We start from the raw sequence: 14,324 nt of genomic DNA, 5'->3' as shown, positions 1-14,324 counted from the left end.
TGAGAAATAAATCGATTATATAAAAGATAGGAAAAGCTTTTCTACAAAGTTGATTAAAATAACTGGGGCTACAACATTGTTGAACTATGTTTATCTCTATACATAAAGATAAAGAAGTTATATTTTTTTCATCGACAATTTTGGTCACCCTATTTTTGATAACATAAAAATGAGCGCTCTATCATATGTAATAACTTTGTCGAATACAGTTACTAATCAAAATAATATAGTTTTGAAAATCACATATTATATAGAGTGAAATTTGTTCTCTCAAATTCCGCCAACAAACATTTTTATGTTTGCCCTAGAAAGAATGACAAACAAATGAAAAGAGCGTATTTTTTGGGGCGAAATATCAATTACTTTGTATGTAGTTGAGATACAGTGTGGACTCGATTATATACAGTTTCTGATTTCTTTTCTCTGTATATAATCGAGTCAAAAAAATTTTTGTTTTATTCGTTTTTTTGACGTAGGACTACGTCTAACTGGTATAGGGGGGGGGGGGGTGTTGGTTAAAATGAAAACCTAAACACAGAACATGCCGGAAAAAATGAAAGATTCCGAATACTTATAACTCGAACATTTCTTACTGGATCAGAAAGATGTTTGCATCAATTGATAGGGAATATTTCTACGCATCTATTGAAATTCATAAAATGTTATTTTTCATTAGATAAACTATATAATAACTGTAAAATGTTAAGCGTTATCTAAACGTCCTAACTGCCTCGTTTCGATTGGTCCGATTTACGGTTTCCACAACACAGCTATCCAAACTAAGCAACCTTGGGGTAATCGACATTGCAAATACATGAAAGTAGGGGGGTTTTCGTTCTTACCGAAATGTGTTCCCTAACATAGACATCAAAACCAAGCAGCGTTGGAGAAATCGGCATCGCAAACACATGAGAGCAGGGGGAGGAAATCGGCATTGCAAATTCATGCAAGTCGGGGGTATTTTTGTTCCGACTGAAATGTGTTTCCTTAACACAGACTTCAAATCCATGGAGCGTCGGGAAATTGACATTGCAAATTCATGCAAGTCGGGGGCATTTTTGTTCCGACTGAAATGCGTTTCCCTAACACAGCCTTCAAATCCATGGAGCGTGAGGAAATTGGCATTACAGATACTTGCAAGTCGGGGATATTTTTGTTCCGACTGAAATAGACTTCAGAACCTAAGTGTCTGGGGAAATTGGCATTACAAATTCATGCAGGTCGGGGGGCATTTTTGTTCTGACTGAAATGTTTTTCCCTAACACATACTTCAGAACCAAGGTTTCTGTGGAAATCGGCATTGCAAATACATGCAAGCCGGGAGCATTTTTGTTTCGACTGAATTGTGTTTGCCTAACACAGACTTCTAATCCAAGGTTTCTGGGGAAATCGGCTTTGCAAATAAATGCAAACTGCGAATACTTTTGCACTCGCTTGCCTATGTGTTTCCCTAACATGGTCTTCTAAACTTAGGAACCTGGAAAAATGGTGCAAACACTAGAGGCGAATGAACTTTCAGGTTTCAAGCAAACTCGCGGTTCGAGAAGTGCGTACACGGTACAAATATATTGAATTCAATTGAATTCGGAAATTGTTTCATTCAATCAAGAATGTAATCAATATAAACAAGTGATTGCTAAGCTAAGGTAGTCCCACGTCAACCTTGCGGTTATATCACAGATAAAACCCACCCATTTTTTTGCATGTATTTTTTTGTTTTTTGAATATAAAAGAGGAAATTGGGTTTTGATTCATCCCCTTAAAGTCAGAAAACACCTTTCTCATATGAAAAAAAAAATTACCCAGGTACTCTCAGAAGGTGATAGACGATCATATTTGATGAAAAATAATCCTTCTACGCATATGATCGAATTTCAACAATGACAGAGTTATAGAACTTTTTTTTATTTCGGAGTCTGTTACCTCAAACTGGCTCTACATAACAAAGTACGCTACAGAATACGATTCTGTTGCGTCCATTTGAAAGATGAGAAAATTTAGTACAGGATATAGTAGTAGAACATCTAAATAAGTGGATTTCAATAACATTTTGGAAGTGAAAAACTTAAAAGTTAAACTTTTATCGATTAAATTAAAGCTTTTTAACCGCTCTACAATTTGCTTTTTTGCACCCAACTTCTATCGTTCTTAATTTTGCTGCAATATTGATATAAACAATTCTTGGTGAAATGAAACACACATTTCTGCATAACTCGAAAACGAATCAAGCAAATGGAGCCAAATGTGAGGGTTTTTTGGTCGAGAGATGTATGGTGGTATGACACCCCTCCCCACTCTAAAATGGAGCGGGATTCCATAGAAATATTACGCATATTTCAACCAAACATGACAATTGAAAATTTTCGGAAAACTCTGAAGGAAAATGGGAAAATTCGGAAAAATCAATTCTCGTATGTTCTACAATTACATAGTGACAAGCGTTGTTAGTCCATTTGATGTTTGCGCTAACGAAACTGATCTTTGTTCGGAAGTGGAAATGGATTTGAATGTGATAAAACGCACTCCTAAATCTACTATCTATATAAAAAAATGGGTCGCCGAATGTGTTGATAAGAGCAAAACTTGAGGAAGGGATTGTCCGATTTAGGGCTATCTTAATTCTATCATATTTTCTGTATGAAACATTTATTCCATGTAACGGAGAAACATGTTATTTGCAAGTGGTTGAAAAATCTTTAACGAGAATTGTGTCTAAAAATAATCTGATATAATATTATAACAACGAGTTTTGGTAGAAGTACTAGGATTTTTATAGTAAAATGTAAATTTGAAAGGTAAATTAGAAGATCAATCAATGAACGGTTCTGTGATTAGACCCATGAACGCTTAGTAAGAAAACGTGAATTTTATAACGAAAAATAAATTTTGGGCGGGACGAAGTTTGCCGGGGCAACTATTAATAAACAAAATATGGTGAATAAATTTAAGTATAACATATATCGCAATAACGGTTTTGCGTAATATGAATTTGAAATCACTTAATTTTTCGTTACATTTTTCGTTTTCCCCTACATAGAAATTAAAGGCGTAGTCCTAAGTCAAAATGGACTAATTTAGAATGGCAATAAAAAACTAGAAAAGATAAATCAATGAACCAAGTTTTCCTTGAATACTACATTTATTTAGCCTTCTATAAATATGATTCGATGCCCTGCTGGGTAGCCTTCTGGTAGTTGACCGGAACCTTAGCCATAATCGATAAAAAGATAAACGTCAGCGTGTTCTTCAGATTTTTCGTGGCCTTGACATTCAGCTGATTCTCTATTTGATCATAAAATGATCAAAGCAGATCCTCCGTTTGTAGTTCATCCAGCAATTTTCTATCGGTCGCAGCTTGGGGACTTTGGGAGGGTTGCCGGACTTCGGTGCAACGTCTATCCTCAGCCGCTCTTTCTGGGTGAATGCATGCTGCTCAGACATGGCCGGCCTAGACTGACGCTTCCACATAAAAATGTCCATTTTAGTATTTGTTCACAGTTTAGACGGTTGCTCCGATCTCCCGTTCTATGGTGCGGAACGATAAGGCTACCTTACCCTCAGTTTCTGCTACAAAGACGTAGAACGAGTACTGAATTTACATTTCCAACAAGTGAATCAAGCAAGCAAAACTGTTGACTGCTAGCTTGCTGGAGCACGACTGTATACTAAAAAATGGGAATTGCATCTCCCATACACATTGGATTTCAGCGGGTTACGTATATTCGATTTGTCCTTCTTATTTTGTGGCGTTTTGTTGGTACTCATGTCTCTTACATTGTGCCATACGGAGCAGGTATTTTGGACCGCAGTAAAGTTCATCGGTGGTACAAAAGATTATCAGAGGTCCGAGGAAATATGAACGACGAAGACTTTACCGGACACCCGAGTACGTCAACAACAGACGAAGACATTGATGAAGAGAAGAAAATAGTACTGATCAATCATTGAATAACTTTTAAAGAAGTTACTAAATATATCGATTAGTTCCTGCCATTCGAATTTTACTAATGATTTGGGCATGAGACGAGTCGCCATGAAATTCATATCAAAATCAACAATTTCGACCAAAAACGGCAAATATTTAATAAAAACCTGACATGTTTTCAGTTGAGGTGTCCTTACCGAAAGACGTAGTCTTACGTCTAAAAGTTCTACGTTAAGAAAGCAATCTCCAGACGACGCAGGCTAGAGTTGGCCAAGGGGGATGAACCGAGTCTTTTTTTTCTCTTGATTTTTCGGAACAAATAGGTCAACGGCATACCGTAGTACATGCAAAATGTTTATGTATCTGCATTAATAACATTTTGTTTCAAAAGGTCATTTCATGGTTTCAAGGGAGCGGGTCATCGATGCAAAATCTGCATACTGATAATTCTAATAAGTTGGTTCTGCGGTATTCGTAAAGCTTACTCCAGTGAACTGGGTTAAGGTCACGAATAGAGGAGGACGCATGACCCCGTTTATCAAGAATGGAAGGGGTTCCGATTATGTTAGTTTTGAATACTAATTCATGACTAAGAAAGAATGGCTTCATCGTTAACAAACGAAGTGTGTTCCTGTGCATGTGTAATCGTAGATTTATTCGGAAAGATCGCTGAGTATTTCCAATATTATTTTGAGCAAACTAAACAAACACATTCCAATTACTCTGACGCGTACTGGTTTATCAACAACGACGAAAAAAGATAACCCTTAACCCCTGTGTTTACAAGCAAAGAGTCGTGATCAATCATTAATATAACATTTGTGTTGAAACCCTAGCGCAAGACGCTTCGAAGTAAGACAGAACGTAACAAAATTCCAAATTTGTGGCTTTAAATTTTCTAAATGGCTTATGGAAAGTACGATATTGTGTTAATAGTGATAGTGTTAGCTACCACAGTACTTGGACGCCCTGGTCAACTGAGAGATGAAGTACATGAATTTTCCGATTTTCAAAATAACATACCGATTGAATACGCTAATAATCCAGAAATGTAAGTTCAACCAATATTTTTACTGTGTGTTACTGTATGGTTCCCATATATTAACATTACAGAATACCTGCTGTTGAGAGCATACAAGATACCACTGGGCAACATGAATTCATCTCTTGGTCTCAGTTGCATCAAGATGAGGTGTATGCATTCGCTGAAATCTGTCGACAACATTACAATCAAATGATTGAACAATACTCCGGCAATCCTAGATTAAACCGTTTGAGACCATGTAAAATTTATATACAATTTTTAAAAAAGCCCAATAACATGAACATATTTTTATAGTGACCAAACCGCTTTACAAACTATACAATGGTTATACTTGGAACGATTATTTTGGGAATCAACTACAATATGTTATTGACCAGGCAGAAAAAATTTCCTATCAAATAATCGCGAGTTTTGAACAGGGCATGAAAACAGAGATTGATCATATGAATGAAAACATATTCGTGGACTTTGCAGCAATGGAACTCGATAGGGTTCACACAGGTGAACATCGAGTGCAAATAATCGAAGTTCAACCAACAATAACTCAGCAACATGAATTTAGTACATCTGGAGGAGAAATGTTTTACATAGATGAACAACAGCATCAGCAGCCAATATACACAGAAGTTGACTCATATCCATTAAAGTCACATAGGTATGTGGACAACGATATGGGTCATCATATGCAATCAATTCCAAATGATGAAACAGATAGTTTGTTGTATATGAAGAATTCAGAAATAGCTCAAAATTCTGACGAAAACATCTTGGATAAACAAAATGAAAATGAACAACGAAATCAAGATGTCGAAATTCTGTTAAGTCTTCAAACAAAATCGGGTGAATCTTTACTACAAACGCAACACGCTCAAGTTGGAGTGTTGGAATCTATAATACCTACGATATCGCAAAAGAAGAATGACGATTACGAATTAATCGAACAAACGCAACCTATGAGCAATACACCCAGCAGGCCCACTGCTAAAGCTAACAATGTAATGTCCTTGGTTCGCCAACGAACTGAGAGGAAACAAGAAGGCGTAATGTCTTCATCCAATTATACGCAGCTCAAGACTACAACAGAATCAACTATTTCAAAGACGACATCGGAGAGCAATGTTATGTCGATGCTGCCAAATAAAAGACTTCCGATCAATTATGCTGAACTACACGATATAGTACGTCAAACATTGGACGATCATATAAGGCAATACGAAGATAATGAAGAAGGGGAAACTCATTTCATGGGAATTACCAGCAATAAAGAACATTCCAGATTGACGTATGATACGGCAAGCGGAGAACCCTCAGAAGCATTCAATTCATCCGTCGAAGGAATTGTACAAAACCATGAATCAATCAGTGCTTTGACAGCTCGTGACAAACCAATTACCTCGGACAAAGCGATTGAAAGCCCACAAAGAATGGATTCATCCACAATTTCCTCGAAACCCAATGTATACTACTCAGCGCCTTTAGCACCGTTTCCAACTACTATTCCAGAAGTACAATACATATCGCATGTATGTATGTGTGCCAAATTAGAATATATAAAATCATATGGATGAAAATAAGATTATTGAAATTATTATCTAATATGCATAGGTTCCTCAGCGCACTGCATTACCCGAAATACCAGAACTGGAGAATGAGATGACAACTACAGAACTACAACAACAAATCGCTGATTATGAGCAATGGTTTGATGATAGTACCGTTTCGGAAATTGATGATAAAAGTATTCATGATACTGAACAACGGAAAAACAACTGGAACGATCAAGTGTCACTTTCAGAACAACCTCAACAATATAGCGACAATTGGCCATTAATTTACGATCCAAGCAACCCCGATATATTCGGTCATGTATGTATATTGGAATTTTCTTAATCTATACTATAGATAACCCGCATGTAATGATAAAGGGTCTTTTTCTAAGTGCCATCAGGCGTCGTGAACAAATGGTTTCTGCTCTATGAACTCTGCTGAAAGGCAAACACCATAGGGTCTTTATGTCAGTGCTTTGGTTCTTGATCTTAATTTTGCGTAACGCATTCAATCCTTATGCTTATTGCGTCAACTATTCAAACCCCTCTCGAATATTCCCGTCGTCTATATGCAAAGAAAGACGTTCTGTAGTCTGTGATCTTATCGTCTTAAACCCAAACAGCATTTTCGGCGTAATGGAGGAGTAGCAGTAGCAAGCTTCGGGAGTCAATCCACTCGGCGAAGGCTTTACCGGCTACGCGGTGTGTTCATCAACAAGAGGATGTCAGAAGTGTTGATATGCAATGCCGGCACAATTCTGTATTCCATCAAAATAGCCTTGGATACGGTTCTACTTACCTACAGAACTATTTCAAATCTGAATAAGCCCGATAGAAGATCATGCCGGAGTTGATGTATAATCGTCAGTCCATAACATCGTTGGAACTTCTACCTGTGCACCCCACAACCAAGCACTCCCAATAAAGATCGAATCCAATTATAAATTCAGGTCGTTTGTTTCGAAAGAGACCATATACGCCAAAAATAAGTGGGCTCGAGCGCCAGGCACGATACGGGAGAGAATCGGCCGGGTAAAGTTCAACGTTTGGGTCGATAACAACAAGTTGATCAGATCCCACATAAAACAGCTGAAGAGGCGAAGTGCAAGGACCCATCAAGGAAACAAGAAACTAAATTTGCTCTTCGAAATTCTGTTGAAAAAGTATGACGTAAAGAAGCCTGCAGTAATGCTTACTTCTGTTCAGACCACAACCCGGAGTAAATTCTCGAATTTCCACACGATCAGGATCAAAACATCTATGTAGCTGGTTGGTTGCCAAAGCTGATGACTCGCCTCAACGACGCCGTCGTCGATGTACTGAGAAAATTAGGTCCATCAGAGCATGAGGGGTACATTAGCTACATGCCACCGAAGAGTTCCAACGAAGTGAAATTCGACGACGATTAGTACCTGATCACGGATTCTGGAATCCGTGAACAGCCAACGGTGCCGGTGCTTGCAAGATACGAACCTGCAAAAATTGTATGTCGAATCCGAACTGGGGAAGCTATCGGAGGATTAGTTCAATTGTCTCGTGTTCGAATGTTCACCGATAAGCTGAAACATCTATTCGACATCCATGAATCAGTGAACAGCCAACGGTACCGATGCTTGCAAGTTACGAAGCAAGCCACCGAAAACTACAAAACGTTCGTCTTCAGAGAGAACAAACTGTGTGTCGAATTCGAACTGGAGAAGCTTTCGGAGGATTAGTTCAAATGTCTTGTGTTCGTATGTGGGCTGAAAGCAGAAAGCGATGCGAAAGTCAGGACCATGCTGCTGAGCAGAATCGGGGAACGGAATGATACCTCGTTGAAGAAAATGTCGGGTGAATGCCGACAATTGCCAAACCACAGGCACGACACAGCGATGATAGAGGCATCGTCTTCGTCAACAGCAGTGCAAACAGTTGAATGGAAACAGGTCGTTGGGAAGCATTCCCGCCCAGGACGGGGATCGCCAGGATCAAGATCCCCAATTCGAGTGTTTATGTGAAGCTTTGATCGGGGGGAGAGGCCACATGGTGTAGTTTTGTGGTCATGCAGTCCTTTATTCTATTTGGACTGGAACTAATCGACACGTTCAACCCCGGGTCGGACCTATGGTTCAGTTCTGCAATCAAGTCAGCAGCTGTACAACATCGATCAGCTCTCTATAAGCAGCGTTTCCGGCAGTGCTCATCGAAAAACCAGGTTTTTCGTTCGAAGATGAAGGTGAAGTTTTGAACGTGAACGTAAAGGTCGCCGAGGAAACCAGTGGTTTTCGCCATGTGCAATTCCGTCGACGTGGAGTTGAACCGATTTGAACGGATCAACATCATAACACCAGTAGATTTCTCGGAGTGGGAAGCTCTAATCGTCGTTGTTCGAAGGGTAATTGGCGCAGTCCGCCAGTGAGGACTATCTTACGGGCCTCAATGGCGCTCAGCAATCGCATCGGTACCTTTTTCTGCAGCAGGTCTTTTTTGTTAGGCAATACGATGATCAATTACCTGGGACACCTCATCGAAAGAGGCGGTATGCGTTCGAATCCTGCGGGAGATTGTCCCGAGCATGCGTACACTGCGATATCCACTAGATGAGTTCCTCAAAACCTACAAGAAGTTCGTTTAGTTGGCGTAGTCTGATAATGTCTTCTCAACGTTCAAGCAGATCATCACTCCAGATTTATTTCTGTGTCACTACACTCTTGAACGTGGGATAATGGTAGCAGCAGAGGTGACCTGGCGTAGTGGTAATATCCGTTCACAAGTAAAATTCTCACTCCCGACATTCTTCCAGAATGGAAGTAAAATTTCGAATCACCCTTAAAAGTGTTTAAAATAAGTATAATACAGAGAGAAATTTCCACATCGTGTTGTCTTGTCGGAGGTTCACACTACAAACCGATCGCGCCGATCACGATCACGATCAACGGATATATAGTTCTCAAAACCAAAGAGTTCATTCCAGTCAGCACGGCACACCGGCGGAAAACACGGAAGACGATATGAAATCGATTGCATTAGATGCAGTTACCGCACCTTCTCTTTATTGCAGATCAATACAACATTCCACCCGTTCCAACCATGTTCTCAGCAAGATCCATCGCTTCGTCCCGCAAGGATGGCCACAGTCAAATTGAAGACCATGGAATTCAGCAGTTCCTCGACTGGAGTGATTTGATGTCTACGGTTCAAGGGTGCCTGATGTTTGCCGAACGATTAGAGACCGAACGAGCGGACCATAATGTACGGGTCCGTCTACGCCAAGAAGACCATTGCCACAAGCCACACCGGTTGCATCAATGTCGTTCAAGCTCGCAACTCCGTATTCAACACCATTGCAGATCATGTCATCCACGCCAGCTTCGCCAAGCTTAGTCTGGGTCACACCAGAATCGACAACAGATCGTTGTCAGCAACAAGTTTTATGTTACACACCTCTGCAACAAGTTTTATGTTATACAGAACCAACGGACCCGAAACAACTGTCTGCGAATACCGTTGAAAGTGGAAATCCGTTATGTTGTGCTAATTTTTATTTTGACATTATTTATTACAGAACCTTTTTTTAACCTCTTTTTAACGCAACATAGCGTTACCCGCTCGCACTTGAACAACCAACGCGAGATTTGCATCCAACGCATGGTGCCGATAAAGCAGTTGTCCAATTTTTTAGTAATACAGAATTCAGCAGAACTAAACCATTGACGAATCAGCAGTTTATGATTGCGGCAACAAAGCTCTCCTTATCAGGGTTTCGTGTTTGTTTACATAACTTGTAGAAAAAAAATCATTATTTCCAAATAGTAAAACGGAATAAACTGTAACTTTTCCAAATTTGCAGGTCATAGAGTCAACAACGCCAACTATTGTAACAACCCAAAAAAACTGGTTTCAACGACAATGGAGGAAACTGAAGAGCTCCTTCTCTTAATAACAGATATCCGCATATATCAGAAATGACATGGTCAACCTTTCAGTGACTAGATAATATCAAATGATAGCAGAGGAGACCCAATCGTCAGCTATTATTATTCTAAATATGACATGTATATAAACATTTTGAACCCGAATAAATGTTGGAGTTCTGAAATCTTTCAAACATTACTACCGAACTAACCCCGTACACCAACGCATGTCTATTACTGCTGTATATCTCTGTCGATGACCTACGATTGGACGATCTTGGGTCGATATTTGGAAGATCGATTGGTTCCATTCTGATTTCTGATGTATTGCAAGTATACGTTTCATAAGAAAAATTCAGCTTCTTATAAAATTAATGGCAATAATAACGTGCACATAGCCTGTTATCAGAAAGCGAACACGAAGAGAGTGCGATCATCTTCTTCCTTAATGTTTCATCTCCATATGAACAATAAGATGGGGAATTCCATGTTTTTTTCATTATAAATACAACCACTCTGATGATAGAACAGACAGTCGTCATTATCAACTCGTATAAAGAGCATCTGCAATGGTATCTCAAAGATCGATTTTGCAAATTTGTATCACGGCAGGGTTGTGTATTTTAGCGCACGGAAGAGCGTTAGATTACGGCGATGGTGAGAGTAGTCATTGTAACGATGGTGAGAGTAGTCATGTAACATTGTGACGGTTTCAGATTATGGTATAAATGAAGAAACAACCCCCGAAGAAAATATTTTGTCGGTACCAACGACAACGACATCCAATCAGATTATACAAGAAACTTCAACGGAATATAAGCATAAGGACATTGTGCAAGCTTACACAATGAAAGTGTCATCTGTACATTCTATCAGACATGCAGCAGGAACCCATTACTACACAGTTGATTCTAATGAAGATCATCATGAGAAACTCATGAAAGAGTACAATGAGAAATTCGTAAAAGTATGTTTCAGCTAACGAAGAAATAGAGAAACGATTGTAACGGTGCATCTTCGGCTTTTGGCACGGAATACAACAGGTCACAAAACTGCGGCAATCGCGTCGGATCGATGGCCAGACGAAACAATCCGTGACGTGTTTGATAGTTCCACGATCTCTGGGATATGAACCGTTATGCTTTCAGTTTTATCTTTGTGTTGTTCGGTGGGTCCGACAAAAATTTGCTGAGCTTGGGATTAGTTTTCCGCTGTGTTGTGTTGTTGCGTCGAAATCGATAACTCCTTGAGTGTCGATAATAGCTCCGAAGCGCCTGCTGAGCCTTCGGTCGCTCGATTTGGCACTTACCCCCTTGAACATGTCATGATAACGTAGTCGACCGACCACTGTACGAAGGTGCTGCTCGACGTAGTCGGATGCCACGCAAAGTTCGTCAACATAGAGGAAGATGAGGTTGAGGTCGTCCAAATGTCGTGTGTCTAGTCGCTACAGTGTCTGATCAGAATTCCAGATTCCTAAAACCGGTAAACCGCTCGCTGAAGGTCAATGCAGGAGAACATTTTCTTGCCGTGTTAGAAAATGTTATGTTAGAATGGTCCGATGAACGATGACTGCGTTGAGTTCCTGTGGAGACTACAGGAACTCCCAGTTAACTTCTTCACCATCCGCAGCGGGTTGTGAAGCTTATTCGAGGGCTGGTGTATTGCTTGATCCATGAGAAAGCGAAATTCAGCTACAACCTCATCCAGTTCGCCGATTGGAATGTTTGATTCGTCGGTTGAGGTTAAGCACAGTGATGTCTCAAAATTCCTTCAGGTGCAATGGACCGAAGCGGCCTAAGGCACTTTCTCAACTCTAGGAAATGAAACCACTTTATTCTTCGCGCTGTGAATTAAGACTCCTGTTTATTTCTCCAACTTCTCTTAACGAGAACACATTCAATCATAAATTCTATCGACTAGTGGAGGCGATCTGGCGTAGTGGTAAAATCCATACCTCTCACGCTGAAGGTGACGGGTTCAATTCTCGCTCTCGACATTCTTCCAAAAAATGGAAGTAAATGTGACGAACCAGCCAAAAGTGTTGAAAATCACTATAATACAGATAAAAACAAATATCGACTGAACTCCGCAGGCGTAGTTTATCAGTTCTATTAGCTACTCTCTATTTATATCTCTACCGCTACCTATCTTATGGTTTATAATTTTTTCATTAAGGAAAATTCCGATATTCTTTTTTGAGAATCCTCTCCCTTTATCCCTTTATCAGGATTCTTCCCTATATTCTGATTAGAAAAAAAAATCTTATTTGATTATTTATAAAGGGGTGCTTCATCTGTAAAAATTCTACCTTTGCGGTTGTCGTTATGAGGGCACAGCACAGGACGTCGGTGAAGGGCGAGTTCACGCTGTAAGTGTGGATCATCGACTTCGAAATTGCGTTGATGTTATTGAATTCCAGGTTGGTTCGATTGACGATGATTTTGTTGCGTCGCAGGTCCACGAAGAGGTCGTGGTGTTTCAGGAGAACGACACCGATGATGGAGGATCTGACATCTGCAATGATGAAAACCCAGATGAATGATCGATGGAGGCCAATGTCGCTGTTCAGGAGTTTGGCATTTGTAGCAAACATATCGGTTCTAGTGTTGACCAGAAAATACGTGTGTATTCCGATTGCGTACGTGGATTCGCCAGATACGAGTATGGTTCAGCACGGTGATTGTTATATTCGATGGCATCGGCAGCGGCAGCGAATTTGGCGCAGGGGCTGCACACGAGCTAGCTTTTTTCACGACAGCGTAGATATTGACATTGCTATCGTAGAAAAAGTACGGAATGTTTGGACGTTATTACTGCTTCTCGCTTTTGGTCGCCATGCTCCCATGCCCTCAATGAAACCAACAAATCCATCGATGAATAATCTTTGATTGGTACTGCAAAATTGTCAGTATTTCATCTCCATCCATTCGTAAGCGACTCAGATACGAGAAACATAACGACTCTACTTCTACTAATCATGAGCGTTATTATACAAACGTATATCTTCGTTCGAGAGAAGTATTTTTTTCAGAACATGTTTTCAGCGTGCGATTTCTATTGAACAGTTGTGCAATTTAAAAGCAATACTAATAGGAATTTATCAGAATCAAACCATTGGTGATTGCGCAGTTTATGACTATGAAAAACAAAGCTCATAACTTGTCGAAAAAAACATTAAAAATTCACATTCTCTATTGTAAAATGGAATGAAGTATAACTTTTCAAAATTTGCAGGTTCTTGAGCAAACAACGTCGATTTTTGTACCAACACCAACTATAACAACAACGCCGGCTATTGCAACAACACAAAAAAGCTGGGTTCGACGACAATTGAGTAAACTGAAAAAAATTTTCTCCTGATAACAGACATCTGCGTATATCAGAAGTGGCATGAAAGATACTATCAAATAGTAGTAGAAAAGATACAATTGTCAGTTATTTTCACTTTAAATATAACATGCATTTAAATATTGCAAAATGATCTAGGATTTGAGAAAACATACGTAGAAAAACTAATAAGTGTTGAAGCTTTGAATTCATTTAAACAATGTAACTAATTAGAACAAAACAAAATTATAATAAAAAATCAGTTAAAAAAAGACAATAATTTTCCTAGCGTTGTTTTTTCGATTAAAAAAAAGTGCGCATATTGCTCTAGTCATTTAGAACCAGAAATCATTGCTCGTTTAAGAACAGCTTCCCTAGTAATTTGCTCTGTAATGGTTTGACATCAGTTTGTTTTCAAAGTGTCCCCCCTCAGTGGTGAGAATATCGTTACGTTTTCTTTTTCAGAAGTTGCGTGTGATGCAAGCCGATAAAAATGATTGTGGATATCCGTATTGAGAATCTTAATTTAGAGGCGAATGAACTGCAAAGTTTAAAGCCTCTTAAAAACAAAGAAAGAAGAAGAA

At 39.4% G+C, this 14,324-nt stretch overlaps 2 protein-coding genes across 6 annotated transcripts in view; one reads left to right on the top strand and one right to left on the bottom strand.

The window, feature by feature from the left end:
* LOC129774929 (DNA mismatch repair protein spellchecker 1) overlaps nt 1-14,324 on the bottom strand; it is a 71,599-nt gene that overhangs the window by 33,984 nt on the left and 23,291 nt on the right. The gene's annotated exons all lie outside the window — the stretch shown is intronic.
* On the top strand, nt 4,734-14,020 carry LOC129774932 (uncharacterized). Of its 5 annotated transcripts, XR_008742811.1 has the most exons (6): nt 4,734-4,976; nt 5,039-5,208; nt 5,265-6,493; nt 6,576-6,836; nt 9,558-10,002; nt 10,062-10,324. XR_008742811.1 is itself a non-coding variant. In XM_055779027.1 (5 exons), exons 1-5 carry the CDS (start codon nt 4,828-4,830, stop codon nt 13,771-13,773), a joined length of 1,935 nt encoding a protein of 644 aa, XP_055635002.1. In that variant the 5' UTR covers nt 4,734-4,827; the 3' UTR covers nt 13,774-14,020. The 5 variants fall into 5 exon arrangements, 4 of the variants coding, with proteins under 4 accessions (XP_055635002.1, XP_055635003.1, XP_055635001.1 ...); XM_055779027.1 differs by lacking the exons at nt 9,558-10,002; nt 10,062-10,324 and adding an exon at nt 13,648-14,020; XM_055779028.1 differs by lacking the exons at nt 9,558-10,002; nt 10,062-10,324 and adding an exon at nt 10,347-10,595.

The sequence above is a fragment of the Toxorhynchites rutilus genome, chromosome 3, assembly GCF_029784135.1.
Source record: "Toxorhynchites rutilus septentrionalis strain SRP chromosome 3, ASM2978413v1, whole genome shotgun sequence".
NCBI lineage: Eukaryota > Metazoa > Arthropoda > Insecta > Diptera > Culicidae > Toxorhynchites > Toxorhynchites rutilus.
Note: the sequence above shows the minus strand (reverse complement) of the source record. Positions and strands in the feature narration are given on the sequence as shown.